The sequence below is a fragment of the Bos indicus x Bos taurus genome, chromosome 7 (genome assembly GCF_003369695.1).
Source record: "Bos indicus x Bos taurus breed Angus x Brahman F1 hybrid chromosome 7, Bos_hybrid_MaternalHap_v2.0, whole genome shotgun sequence".
Taxonomy (NCBI): domain Eukaryota; kingdom Metazoa; phylum Chordata; class Mammalia; order Artiodactyla; family Bovidae; genus Bos; species Bos indicus x Bos taurus.
In genome coordinates, this window is record NC_040082.1 from 8606834 (window position 1) to 8621050 (window position 14217).

General features: G+C 39.5%; 1 protein-coding gene across 12 annotated transcripts in view; it reads right to left on the reverse strand.

Moving 5' to 3' along the window:
- Positions 1 to 14217, reverse strand: part of PAM (peptidylglycine alpha-amidating monooxygenase) — a 324946-nt gene that overhangs the window by 14759 nt on the left and 295970 nt on the right. For all 12 annotated transcript variants that reach the window (XM_027545524.1, XM_027545523.1, XM_027545518.1 and 9 more), the window contains 5 exons: positions 13318 to 13390; positions 11938 to 12148; positions 11298 to 11498; positions 8624 to 8739; positions 3371 to 3470 (listed from right to left, as the gene is read on the reverse strand). In XM_027545524.1, coding sequence (XP_027401325.1) covers positions 3371 to 3470; positions 8624 to 8739; positions 11298 to 11498; positions 11938 to 12148; positions 13318 to 13390 — 701 coding nt within the window. The remainder of the gene's footprint in view (positions 1 to 3370; positions 3471 to 8623; positions 8740 to 11297; positions 11499 to 11937; positions 12149 to 13317; positions 13391 to 14217) is intronic.

A 14217-nucleotide genomic window follows, 5' to 3' on the forward strand; every position in this document is an offset into this window, starting at 1 on the left:
TTTGGTGCTCAGCTTTCCTTATAGTCCAACTCTCACACCCACACATGACTATTGGAAAAACCATAGGTTTGACTAGATGGACCTTTGTTGGCCAAGTAATGTCTCTGCTTTTTAATATGCTGTCTAGGTTGGTCACAGCTTTTCTTCCAAGGAGCAAGCATCTTTTAACTTCACGGCTGCAGCCACTGTCTGAAGTGATTTTGGAGCCCAACAAAATAAAATCTGTCACTGTTTCCATTGTTTTCCCATCTAATTGCCATGAAGTGATGGGACCAGATGCCTTGATCTTCGTTTTCTGAATGTTGAGCTTTAAGCCAACAAAATTTTTCACTCTCCACTTTCACTTTCATCAAGAGGCTTTTTAGTTCCTCTTCACTTTCTGCCATAAGGGTGGTGTCATCTGCATATCTGAGGTTATTGATATTTCTCCTGGCAATCTTGATTCCAGCTTGTGCTTCATCCATTCTAGCATTTTGCATGATGTACTCTGCATACAAGTTAAATAATCAGGGTGACAATATACAGCCTTGAAGTACTCCTTTCCCTATTTGGAACCAGTCTGTTGTTCCATGTCCAGTTCTAACTGTTGCTTCTTGACCTGCATACAGATTTCTCAGGAGGCAGGTAAGGTGCTCTGGTACTCCTATCTCTTTCAGAATTTTCCACAGTTTGTTGTGATCCACATGGTCAAAGGCTTTGGCGTAGTCAATAAAGCAGAAGTAGATGTTTTCTGGAACTCTCTTGCTTTTTCAATGATCCACCAGATGTTGGCAATTTGATTTCTGGTTCCTCTGCCTTTTCTAAAACCAGCTTGAACATATGAAAGTTCACTGTTTACGTACTGTTGAATCCTGCCTTGGACAATTTTGTGCATTACTTCGCCAGTGTGTGAGATGAGCTGAAACTCCAATACTTTGGGCACCTGATGTGATAGTTTGAACATTCTTTGGCATTGCCTTTCTTTGGGATTGGAATGAAAACTGACCTTTTCCAGTTCTGTGGCCACTGCTGAGTTTTCCAAATTTGCTGGCATATTGAGTGCAGCACTTTTACAGCATCATGTTTTAGGACTTGAAATAGCTCAACTGGAATTCTATCATGTCCACTAGCTTTGTTCGTAGTGATGCTTCCTAAGGCCCACTTGACTTTGAAATCCCGGATGTCTGGCTCTAGGTGAGTGATCACACCATCATGATTATCTGGGTCATGAAGATCTTTTTGTACAGTTTTTCCGTGTATTCTTGCCACCTCTTCTTAATATCTTCTGTTTGGTCCATACCCTTTTTGTCCTTTATTGTGCCCATCTTTGCATAAAATGTTCCCTTGGTATCTCTAATCTTCTTGAAGAGATCTCTGGTCTTTCCCATTCTATTGTTTTCCTCTATTTCTTGGCATTGATCACTGAGGAAGACTTTCTTATCTCTCCTTGCTATTCTCTGGAACTCTAAATTCAGATGAATATATCTTTCCTTTTCTCCTTTGCTTTTTGCTTCTCTTCTATTCACAGGTATTTGTAAGGTCTCCTCAGACAAGCATTTTGCCTTTTTCTATTTCTTTTTCTTGGGGATGGTCTTGATCACCACATCCTGTACAGTCACAAACCTCCATCCATAGTTCTTCAGGCATTCTGTCAATCAGATCTAATCCCTTGAATCTATTTCTCACTTCCACTGTATAATTGTAAGGGGTTTGACTTAGGTCATACCTGAATGATCTTGTGGTTTTCCCCACTTTTTTCAATTTAAGTCTGAATTTGACAATAAGGAGTTCATGATCTGAGCCACAGTCAGCTCCTGATCTTGTTTTCGCTGACTGTATAGAGCTTCTCCCTCTTTGGCTGCAGAGAATATAATCAATCTGATTTTGGTGTTGAACATCTGGTGATGAACACATGTAGAGTCTTTTCTTGTATTGTTGGAAGAGGGTGTTTGCTATGACTAGTGCATTCTCTTGGCAAAACTCTGTCAGCCTTTGCCCTACTTCATTCTGTATTCCAAGGCCAAAGCTGCCTATTACTCCAGGGGTCTCTTGACTCCCTACTTTCACATTCTAGGGAATCTAGTCCCTATAATGAAAAGGACATCTTTTTTGGGTGTTAGTTCTAGAAGGTCTTGTAGGTCTTCATAGAACTGTCCAACTTCAGCTTCTTCAGTGTTACTGTTTGGGGCATAGACTTCAATTACCATGATACTGAATGGTTTGCCTTGGAAATGAATGGAGATCATTTTGTCGTTTTTGAGATTGCATCCAAGTACTGCATTTCAGACTCTTTTTTTGACTATGAGGGCTACTCCATTTCTTCTAAGGGATTCTTGCCCAAGACCTGTATGCTATACGATTAAAGTTTTTGGACTCATTATTTTACTTTTCTTTGTTATATCTTGTATTTTTTCCTTGTTATAATTTGCATTTTTCCTTATTGTAAGTAGTATTTCTTACCTTCATCAAGCCCACCGGTCTTTATTTTTTCTCTATTTAAAGAAACCTGTTGTAACTCCCAATACCTCAAATTTATTATCCTCAATTCTTCTCCTTAACCTCATCTTCTCTTCCTGTTTGTACCCTGACATATTTTAAAAGCATCTCTGGACACTGAGTTTTGTGGCCTCTTAAGCATTTGGTATTGTTCAAGTTAGAAAGCTTAAGTTTTTTAGTAGAAAAAGGCTAGTTTAGAGGCTAGTTTAGAATACCCTTTAAGAATTAGAAATGTCCAAAGTACAATTAGAAATCCCCAAACTAGCTGGGCCTGATCCTGATAGAGACGCTCTTCTGTTCCCAGACATGATTTGTGAGTTCATGAAAAGACAGTTCAGTATTTTGAACAACCTGAATTTTGAAGGGAAAATGCAGAGTGCCTCCTGTTTGGGATGAAACATGTCTGACTCAGATACTGGTCTTCTGAGATGCTCTGCAGCTACTGAGAGCCGAACAGCCACTTGTGAAGTGATGCCTCCCTCAGCCTCTCTGCTTTGCCAGAGCCAGCTCCTCCCTGTAGAGCTAAGTGGGAATTAATGTGGGCTTTCAACATAATAGACATTTCTTCAGGCATCAAGAATTTCCTGTGGAATATCTGTGGAAACAAGGGTATAACTTCCAGCAGAAAAAAAAAAAAGTTGCTTTCCACTTTAAAGACATTTAATCCCTGAAATGACTACCAAAGAGGTCTTTTAACAACTGCCAATCATACCTTGGGGTTGCAAAGAGTCGGACACGACTGAGCAACTGAACTGAACTGAAGTGAACTGAATCAAACCTTGAATTCTTACGCTACTAACCATAAAAAGAGAAGGACAAGCACATTTCTTTTCACATGTTTTTAAGCAATAAACCTGAGTGAAAAGTGTGGACAATCACGCTGTAAAAGCCGTACTTTCGGTCGAGGTGAACTTCCACACGGTGTTGGTGTGAGCGTCTCCGACATACACGGTCCCGTCCTCGGACGCAGCAATGTCGTGGGGCATGTCGAAGTGCTGCCAGAACAAGAAGCACACGGTAAGGGCGAGCCCGTGCCCGGTTCCTCATGAAGTGGCGAAAAGGCAGAGCAGAGCACACAAGGGAACCATAAGCATGTGACTCAACCAAAGAAACAGTGATGGAAGCAGCTCAACACGAAAGATTTGTGTCATCCATTCACGCACTGGACGCCGCCTCCGCCAGACCTAATTCTATAAGGTGGGAAACGCCCTGGGAGCCTCAGCACTGACTTCAGGTCTTATAAACAGCGAGCATTTACAAGGAGGTTACTTTTTTACAGTGTTGTTTAGTTGGTTTTATGCCATTTATCTAATTGTTTATATTTATCTATTTTTATTTATTTTTGCCTTTGGGCTTTCTTCATAGCTCAGTTAGTAAAGAATCTGCCTGCAATGCAGGAGACCTGGTTTTGGAAGATTTGCTGGAGAAGGGAAAGGCTACCCACTCCAGTGTTCTTGGTTTTCCCTTGTGGCTCAGCTGGTAAAGAATCCGCCTGCAATGGAGGAGACCTGGGTTCGATCCCTGGGTCAGGAAGATCCCCTGGAGAAGGGAAAGGCTACCCACTCCAGTATTCTGGCCTGGAGAATTCCATGGACTGTATAGTCCATGAGGTCGCAAAGAGTTGGACACAACTAAGTGACTTTCCCTTTTCCCTTTTGCCCTCATATTTTTTCTAACTTTGACCACTGTCAAATTTGCTGGCTTAATTTAGACAATTAAAAAGGACCAGGCAATTAGTTTTTGTTTTTGTTTTAATTCCCATCAAGTTATCATACACTTCCTTAAAAAGTATTTATGTGTTACAGATAAGAGGTATCATTTTAAAGATTCAGGGCATTCCCATTATTTCTGAAATGCATATTAAGAGCTCTGCAGTAATATGGCGTACTCCTACTCTGAAGCCCAGTGTTGACCATATTTTCAGTCAGCAAAGGAAACAAATGGAGTGTTCCCTCCAGTATTTGCTGGCTTTTGTGCCTACTGCAGCTAAACTGGTGTTTTATGATATCTTTCTGCACCACACATTTTCATTTCAACATCCTGTCATCTCACTCACGAGGACACAGCAGAAAGGGCAGCTCTCTTATGTGACTTTCTCAGGGTCACCAGGCTAGTTCCTGGAAAAGCAGGCTGAAAATGCTGGGCGGCTGACATTTCCATCTGTCTACTGAAGCTTTCAAAGGTGCCACGTGTCCACCAGTTGGCAGGAGGTGGATGGTATTTTCACCTTTGAGGCCAGGAGGCCTGCTTAGAATGAGTACACCATTCTAAAGAGATGATCGGTGAGTATGAACAGGAACATTATCCTGACTGTGGGCTTATCAGTCAGCCTCTGTCCACTTTGGTTTGATGAGTGTAAAGGGCGCTAAGGAGGCAAGCTTCTGTTCGTAGCTCACGGAGAAAGGGCCAGAATACATGCTTTGGTGAAACTACTGTCTTTTAAAATCAGCAACAACTTATCACATTGAAAATAAAAATATGAGACAGCCATGCCAAGGAGGCATATTCCTTCAGACTATCAAATAAGCTCGACAAAAGAGCAGGAGAAGGACAGAGAGCCAGGAATCCAAATGCTGCCTTGGTGCAATCCCCTCAGCCAGTCAGGAAACGTTCATCTTCATTTGGAGTTCACCTGATTGGTGGCAAAAAGGCTGGACAATCACAGGGAGTTCCTCTTCTCTACAAAAACACGTTTTAAAAACCGGTTTGCAAACAAGGAGATCAAACCAGTCCATCCTAAAGGAAATCAACCCTGAATATTCATTGGAAGGACTGACGATGAAGCTCCAGTACTTTGGCCACCTGATGTGAAGAACTGACTTGTTGGAAAAGACTCTGATGCTGGAAAGATTGAAGGTGGGAGGAGAAGGGGACGACAGAGGATGAGATGGTTGGATGGCATCACCGATAGACATGAGTTTGAGCAAATTCCAGGAGACAGTGAAAAACAGGGAAGCCTGGTGCGCTGCAGTCCATAGGGTCACAAAGAGTTGGACGTGACTTAGGAGTGAACGACAACAATATGGTTGTAAAGTGCTTCACATTTTCTGATGAGAAAAACATTATAATAGGTGGAGGAACAAAGGTGGGGGGCAATGTTTGAACTATTCATTGGAAGGGCCATCAGTTCAAGTCTATAACAACAGTGAACCTCTGTCTGTGGTTCTCACACTGATCCAGGGTAACAAGAGTTCAATGGAAATATTTTGGGGCCACAGGAGGGGTTCAGGGGAAGCTTAGTGAATGGGACTTTGAGACCTCTATTCCTACTGCAGTCACAGGCACTCAACTGTCATCTTTTAAATGCATTGTTTCACTGCTCTGTGTCAACTGAAACAACATGTTGTCAGATTTAGGGCTAAGTTTTACGACTTCAGAGTCGAAAAGATTTAAAGATCTACTCTACGCTTTGACATCTTCGCTTGAGGTACTTCTCCCTAACAAAATAAAATTATAGAGGAAAGAATGCTAGCATCCTCCTGGGCATCTGGTGACACAGCCCAGAGCAATCTGCCCTCAACAGCTTGTATTTTGTTTTAATAATTCATAAGGAATTTGTGTTCTCCATAGCCTAACTACGTGTGCTTTAAACAAGATAAGTTGAAACTTACTTAATATTAAGTAAAATCATTCTCTAAGAAATTGGTTCATGTTATGATTTAATATGTCCCCTGGCCTCAATATTAAACACAGTTTAAAGTATAAAACATCTGTGTTTAAGATCCAGGTGTGCTACTTCCTGTGTGGCTTTGGATAGGTAACTTCCCTTGTGTGAACCTCAGGCTCAAATACTGTCAAATACTGTGATTTTAATCTCCATAGTTAGGGTCAGAGAAATAACATGAATCTGGGGTTACTGTTCCCTTCTTTCTTTTTTTTTTTTTTTTTTGGTATTGCGCAGTGGGGATTATTTCCTTCCTTTTCCACATGAGCAGCCTTGCAAATAAAGAAGACAAAAAAAATTCCAGCCTGAAGGGTGTGTGTGAAAGCAGATGGTAGGACCAGTCTTTGCTGTGATTATGGGAGGAAGAATGTGGAGAGCAACGATATATCTTTTGCCCTCAGAACTCTTTGACACCGTTTGATAGACTCATCTTCTCTACTGTCCTACCATCTCAGTTCGGCTGCACAGGGATAAAGATGGGGATTGTAATATTCCAACATAAACATTCCTAAAGAACGTCATGGAAGAGGGAGATCTGAACTACATAAAGGCACAAGCAGTGGACAAGAGCAAACAGCGGCACAGACACAGTATGTAAAACTTGACTTTTGAAGAAAAAATCACTTCTTACATAAGAGTAAGTAATAATATTATACCATATTATTCTCCTTAATCTTTGTGATGATAATCTAATTAAATGAAAAGTCTGAGAGATTCACAGATGGGTTTCAGCTTACTGAGTCAACACAGAATACATTTCTATGTTTTGGTGTAATATCAAGTCTTGTTTGTTGAAAGGAAAAGCAAATTTCACCTTGGAGTCAGAGTCTCTTTTCAAGTTTGCTGTACTGACCCATATATTGTGACTTACTCATCATGGGATGTCTGATGAATACTGATGTTCAGGCACAAGGCTTCCTGAAACCTTCATTCAGGGATGCTTATATTTTTATGACAGTAAAGCTTATTTAGAATCTAACCTCTAGCTTAGCACTTAAGTGTTGCTCTCTAGATGCACATTTGAATTAAAAGTTCATATCCTGATTGACACAGTATTTTATTAGTTAAAGAACAATCAAGCAAACACTGTTTGAAAACAAAGTGAAGTTCTGACAGGAAGTGAAGTATCCCTCACTTTCTTTATCAACAGATATGAAGAAGCTCCAAGTGGCAAAGCAATGAAGATCAGATAATCAATAAAGAGCTGAAACACTACTGAAATAAAACATCTATTCTCAATCTGCTGAATTTGTTTCTGAAGGGCTATTATGATTGGGCATTTGATTGTTTATTGCTTTTTAGGTGAAATACTTCCATGAAAAGTCTTGCTTGTTATATCAATTTATCAAAAGAAACTAAAAAAAAAAAAAAAAAGAAACAAAGAAATTGGTCCTGGAATCTTTACTTCAGATTTAGTTTGGTTCAACGTGGATCCTGTAAGTTTTGCTAAAACTCCATTTGAAGGAAAGGCTGTGCCCTGTCCTGTTCACTATCATAGCCGTAGTATCTAGTATAATGCCTGTGACACAGATAGGTGCTTAATAAATACCTTTAGAATGAAGCTTAGTAAATCCCAGACAGGCTGTCAGTGTTCTAACAGTGGCATTGTAAAGTGGTTTTTTTTTTTTTTTTTTTTGAGCTAGCAAATTTGGTGTCTTAGAGAATACTGTAAGAAATTGAGTCTGGAGATGTTTATCCAGTGGCTTATGATAAGTTGCATTTTGACCCACTGAAGCTGATAAATCTTTACAAATTTTGAAAAATAGCTCTTATTTGCAGCATTTTGGCTAAAATTGATGTACCCCAAGCACATTCAGGTGGTGCATGTGAGTATTCTGATCATTCTGACGGTTATTCTGCGGAGAAGTTAACTGAGGAGACAGAGGGCAATGGGCACAGCACAGCATGGTTGCCGTGTTGGTATAAAGCACGGTGAGAGTAAACCGTGGGATACCACTGTGAGGCCAGAACTAGACGTGCGTCTTTTACTGAAATCAAGTCTCTAGAACTTGATTCCAGGAGTGCTATTTTCAAGTCTTGTTGCTCAGTATAGTAACATTAAAATAACATTAAAAAAGCAAGCAGCATTTCTATTGAATCTAAGAGGACTATAAAATTACAGTTGATCATATTGTGGTATCTTTTCTACTTGGATGAAACCAGGAATATCTAAAATGTAAAATATCTTACATTTTCGATATTCTAACTGCAGTGAATTTAAGCCTGCTATCATGTACAAAAATCTACTAAGAACCTTAGAACTGCATATAGTGTTAACTTGCATCTGTGAAATTCAGCTAGGAATAGACAAGGACATTGTTTCTAAATAAAACACAGTATACAGCATTCCCATCCACCTAGCCAGAAAACTACCACGTCACCTTTAAATTTAAAAAAAATGACTGAAGTATAAATTGAGTTCCAAGATTCACATTTTAGTTTTATCCTCAAGAAAACTGATACATAGTTAACGAATGGGAATACCTTGCGCACTGGCTTGAAGACATCGATAATTTCCCCGCTGGAAAAGTTCATCACAAATCCTTGCACGGGTTCTTGGTCCTCAAAGTAAGGCTTTCCATTCACCGCAAAGAGCAAACCTGTGACAACATATCCAGTTAACCTTCCTTTAAAATATGCGTAAGACTGGCTTTTAAACACATGTGTGCATAGGGCACAAACAAGAAACATAGGGTCAACCCTACATTTGGCAACAAACGTGGAAAACAGAATACTTAGTAGATGTCTCTGAGTAATAAGATCAGGAACAGACAGGTTAGGAGGCTAACCTTGTAATAGGAAAACCAAGAACCGCAAGGCCTGTCCCACTGAGGAAGCCAGTAGAAATCAGTAATCCAGTTATGAAATCAGTAATCCACAGTTATAGAGGAGATGACACAGGTAGAGGAATATATATGTAGATATACTAAACAGGTTATGGGAAAAGTCAGGTTATTGAAAGCAATCATTTTAGGGTATCAGATCTTTTAAAAAAATATGTTAACATCTATGATAGCTACAAGTAGAATCAGAGAAAAATAGGCAAAGAAAGTGAAGTTATAGTATAAATAGAAGAATGATCTGATTTTAAACAACTACCCCTTGGAAATGTGAGATGCATATTTCAGATTATCAAAGACATTTTTTTCTAACTAAAAAAATTAGACCAATGTTTATACTAATTCAATGAATACTCTTTGCAGTAAATCATATTTCTTAGTTTAGTAGTGTTTATCCAAAAAAATGGAAACTGTGATGCTTTGATTAGTACTGCAGATGATTGAATATTATATTTTAAAGAATTAAAACAATAAAATATACAGAATACTAAACCTGTATTGGAAGTTTTTTCATCTTATTTAAGGATTTCAGGATAGGGTTCTTTACCACATTATACTAAAAAATATCACCACTATTAACATCAGTTACTACTGTGTAACATTGTAGAGAGAATTCCAATTATAATGCACTTTGTCTTTTGCTGAGATTCTCTTTTTAACCAGATTTCCTCTTTTCTCCTAATGTTTTTCTTCTCATATTTGATTTATTTTTATTCACTATGAACTTGATCACCCTCTTTCTTAAGTAAATTTGTTGTTGCTCAGTCTCTCAGTCATGTCCAACTCTGTGACCCCATGGACTGTAGTACTCCAGGCTTCCCTGTCCTTCACCATCTCCCGGAGCTTTCTCAAACTCATGTCCATTGAGTTGGTGATGCCATCCAACAATCTCATCCTCTATCATCCCTTTCTCTTCCTGCCTTCAATCTCTCCTACCATCAGGGTGTTTTCCAGTGAGTCAGTTCTTCGCGTCACAGGTGGCCAAAGTACTGGAGCTTCAGCCTCAGCATCAGTCCCTCCAATGGATACTCAGGATTGATTTTCTTCAGGATAGACTGGTTTGATCTCCTTGCAATCCAAGAGACTCGCAAGAGTATTCTCCAACACCACAGTTCAAAAGCATCAATTCTTCAGTGCTCAGCCTTCTTTATGGTCCAACTCTCACATCCATATGTGACTAATGGAAAGACCATAGCTTTGACTATATGGTCCTTTGTTGATTAAGTAAATGGTCTTGCCAAACTTATTCTTTAAATAGGAGGTAAAAACCAACACGAGAATTTATCTTTCATTAACATTAATGAGTCTTTTATTACTTTTTAATTACTTATTCCTTAGGGAAGCCAATGTGTTCCTGTTTCAGTCCCTTGCGTCCCTTTATTCCGTGTCTTACATAAACTGGGGGCTGCCCGAGAAGATATTAGCCATGTGTGTGTTAGTTGTTCAGTTGTGTCCAACTCTTTGAGAACCCATGAGCAGTAGCCGGCCAGACTCCTCTGTCCATGGAATTCTCCAGGCAAGAATGCTGGAGTGGGTTGCCATTTCCTTCTCTAGGAATCTTCCTGACCCAGGGATTGAACTCGTTTCCTGCATTGCAGACAGATTCTTCACTACCTGAGCCACCAAGGAAACCCTGAGAGCAGCCATATGCAACTTCAATAGCATGAGAAATAGAAATATTATTGTGATAACTATGTAGTAATGCATCTTTAATACATGTATAGATGTATTTATTGAATGTATTGCAAAAATCATATATAAATTCTAGAAATATATTTTCAATTGTTCAGCATTCATGATATAAAGAAATGCTGTTTTTAAAATATGAATTAAATAAACCCTATTTTGTAAGTTTGAATTATTTTTCTGGTTTTCTTTAAGTCAAGAAAATCTATTTTGAAAATGAGAAAAAACTACAGATTTCACTGATCATTTCTCCTGACACATAAGCCCCTACTTACTTCACCTATTTATCTTTAAAAAATTGGCCATCACTCTTTAAAAAAATGTGAAGCAGAAGTATTTTGAATACTGACTTTATCAACATACACCATCTGTTGATGATGTATGAAGACAAAATATTAATCATTTAATAACTAGAGCAAATGATCAAAATTAACAAAAAATAAAAATATAAGGGAATGCTTTTTTAATCCATCACAAACAGCTGCTAAATCTTTTGAGTTCATTATTTCTGTATAAAGAACAGTGGTGCTTGAGCTTAAAATGGTTTACCGTAAGAGCATATGAAGATCATACAGACACTTTTTAAGGATGGAAAGCAGTATGAAAAAACACAGAAAATAAAAATGAAATACCTGGTATGTATGAAATTGCAAACACATTTCTTCCAAACGATGGGTGCTTAATCTCGCGCACAAATTCTTTGGTGTCGGTTTTGAAACACTGGATCCGACCGTTTTCCCGGTCTGCCACACACAGCTGGCCCAGGGGAGGCACCAGGGCCAAGCTGTGAGGAACTCTGAACTGGCCTGGTTTAGGACTGCTCTCTAGAGACGCTACAGAATGAAGAAAAAACTCAGACTTACAATGTGTAAAATCACCCAAACTTTGAAGTCTCCTAAACTTCAAAATTCACTATAGTAAGCCACTAAATATCTGGAACCAGGGGAAAAATAAGGTAAAGCAGTTAGTATCTTTGCCCATGAATACATGACAGATTTTCTCCCTGTTTGGATAAAGTTTAAAGCTTTTGGGTAGAAGCATTCCTTTCCTCCTTAAGAGTGTGTGTGTGTGTGTGTGTGTGAGTGAGAAAGAGATAGTGTACAACCAGGTGGATGCATTTGGAAGCCCTGTTTTCCTCACTCAAGGGACAATTACATCCCAAAGAATGGGATGGCCATGCTCATTCCCTCCCAAAGGAGGGATGGCCAGCCTCTTGTTCCTTGTGATGCTGGCCAAGAATGAGAAGCCGAGATAAAGAGTCTAACTGAGTACCTTCTCCCCACTGTGTGATGAATTTTCCACTTGGTGAAAACTGCACAAGGCGACTGTTGCAGTAGCCATCTGACACATAGATGGTTCCGGTGTCTGGATCCACAGCCACATCGGTGGGCTGACAGAAGTGATTCTGGTCACTGCCTGGTTGCATGCTCCTTCCCAGGGTTAGCAGAGGGCCTTCTTTACTCTTTGGATCTAGTTTGAACACCTTTTCAAAAAGAGAACGAAAGCCTCACTCACTTTGCATGGTTATTTATTGACGCCCACCTACCTGACTCAGGCAATTCGAGGGTCAGCTCTCAAGAGACCTATTTACAAGCAGGTACTTTTCAGAACTGGATGGGACTCTGGAAATGATCTGGTCTGCTTCCTTCATTTGTTGAGTGAGACTCACAGAGATTAAGGGACCTGCCCAAGTTTCTTCAGGTCACTGGTGGCGAGCAGAGACTAGCACGTGGATGCCCTGTTCCACCCTCCCCCACTTCCTCTTCCTCAGCTACCAGTTCGGTGTGCCCCAGCCAATACAAGGGCAATAAACGGCTCACTGAGATGATGCTTGAAGGCTAGCGGTGCCTTCTGAGTTCTAGTTTCTTATCCTAGTTTTCCTAGTTCTTTCCCACCTATTCATCAAACGGGTATTAAACATGAGCTTATCCTTTAAGGATAAAACATTATGACTACACTCTGACGGAAATATTAACTTCCTTTAAAAAGAACAAAAAAACTGCTGTTTTACATATAAACATGTATGCACTAGAGACCTTGTCTCGATTTATGGAAGATTAAGGTGGCGTATGAAAAATACATAAAACACATAAAGTAATAAAACAGAACTAAGACCTGGGGACAGAGGAAAGAAATACGGAAAGCTCAGAAGGAGGCCGGGGGAGCTAGACATTCGGTAGGGGGAAGTTTCACCTCTTGCCCTAAGGTTCCTGCCAGCCCCACACGGGAGGGTGACTGGATCATTTATGGGCAAGTTTTCCTGAGCACTGAGTGCTAAATGAACCATTTCAGACCTGGCCGTTCCATTCTTTTGTTATAAACTTTCTGGGTCACAGAAGAAGACCCAGACAACTCCAGAGCATTCTGAAAGCACAGCCTCATTAACTTCTATGCGCGTGGGTACGCACTCAGTAGATCCCATGGACTGTAGCTCTCCAGGCTCCTCTGTCCATGGGAGTCTCCAGGCAAGAACACTGGAGTGGGTTGCCATGCCCTCCTCCAGGGGATCTTCCTGATCCAGGGATCAAACCTGAGTCTCTTGCATCTTCTGCGTTGCAGGCAGCCTGTTTACTGCTGAGCCACTGAGGAAGCCCAACTTCTATTTGAATAACCAAATGGAATTTCTATTTGAAATGCCAAATGGAAGATTACCTGATGAAGCGCCACGTCTGTGACCCAATAATTTCCATCTTTATCTATACTCAAGCCATGTGGCAAGTAAAACCTGCAAAATACAAATAACCATCCTAATTATATAATTACTCCCAAAGTACACATGAGAAGAAAGTTTTCTGCTAATTAATTTGTAACAGCAATATAAATTTATATACTGATAAATGTATACCTGCATGACTCTAGAAAAGGCCAAAATGAATTGTCAAATCAAAATACCCATTTTAATAGAGACTGCCTTGTGAAAAAATGTAATTGGTATCTAATCTTCTAACAGTATGTAAATGAAGCATACATATCAATTACAAATATTTATTATAAAGTATGGTATATTAAATAATATCAATTTGAAAACAAGTTCTAAAATCATAAAGAAATGTGTATAAAACAAAGTATATAGAGAAATATAAATGTGGATTTATATGGTTTGAATACTTCAAGTATGCTGCAAAATAATATAGCATTGTATTAATATTAAATATATGGCTGAAAAGCTTTAAGAGTGATTATTAATACTAAAGACAGTAAAACGCAAAGAAAACACCTTCCAGCAGACAGGCTGTGACCAGCTAAGCAAAGTTAAGTGGTATGCTAGATAATAGTAAGAGAAGGTTAACCTATCTAATAAGTCAGTTGGGATGACCTGGATAAGAGAATCATAAACTAATGTAAACAGAGACTCACAGGCTTAAGGAACTAGGACAGAACTAACAAACACATGGACAATGTCTTAATGTTTTTGGGATCAAATCCGACAATCCACAAGCTACATGTGTCAGCTTCTAGCCTGTACAAAGTGTTGGCATCACAGATTTTTGTTTTCAGGAGCCAAGAAGGTAACACCTTGATCTTGACTGCTACACTGAACTAGATCTCCCT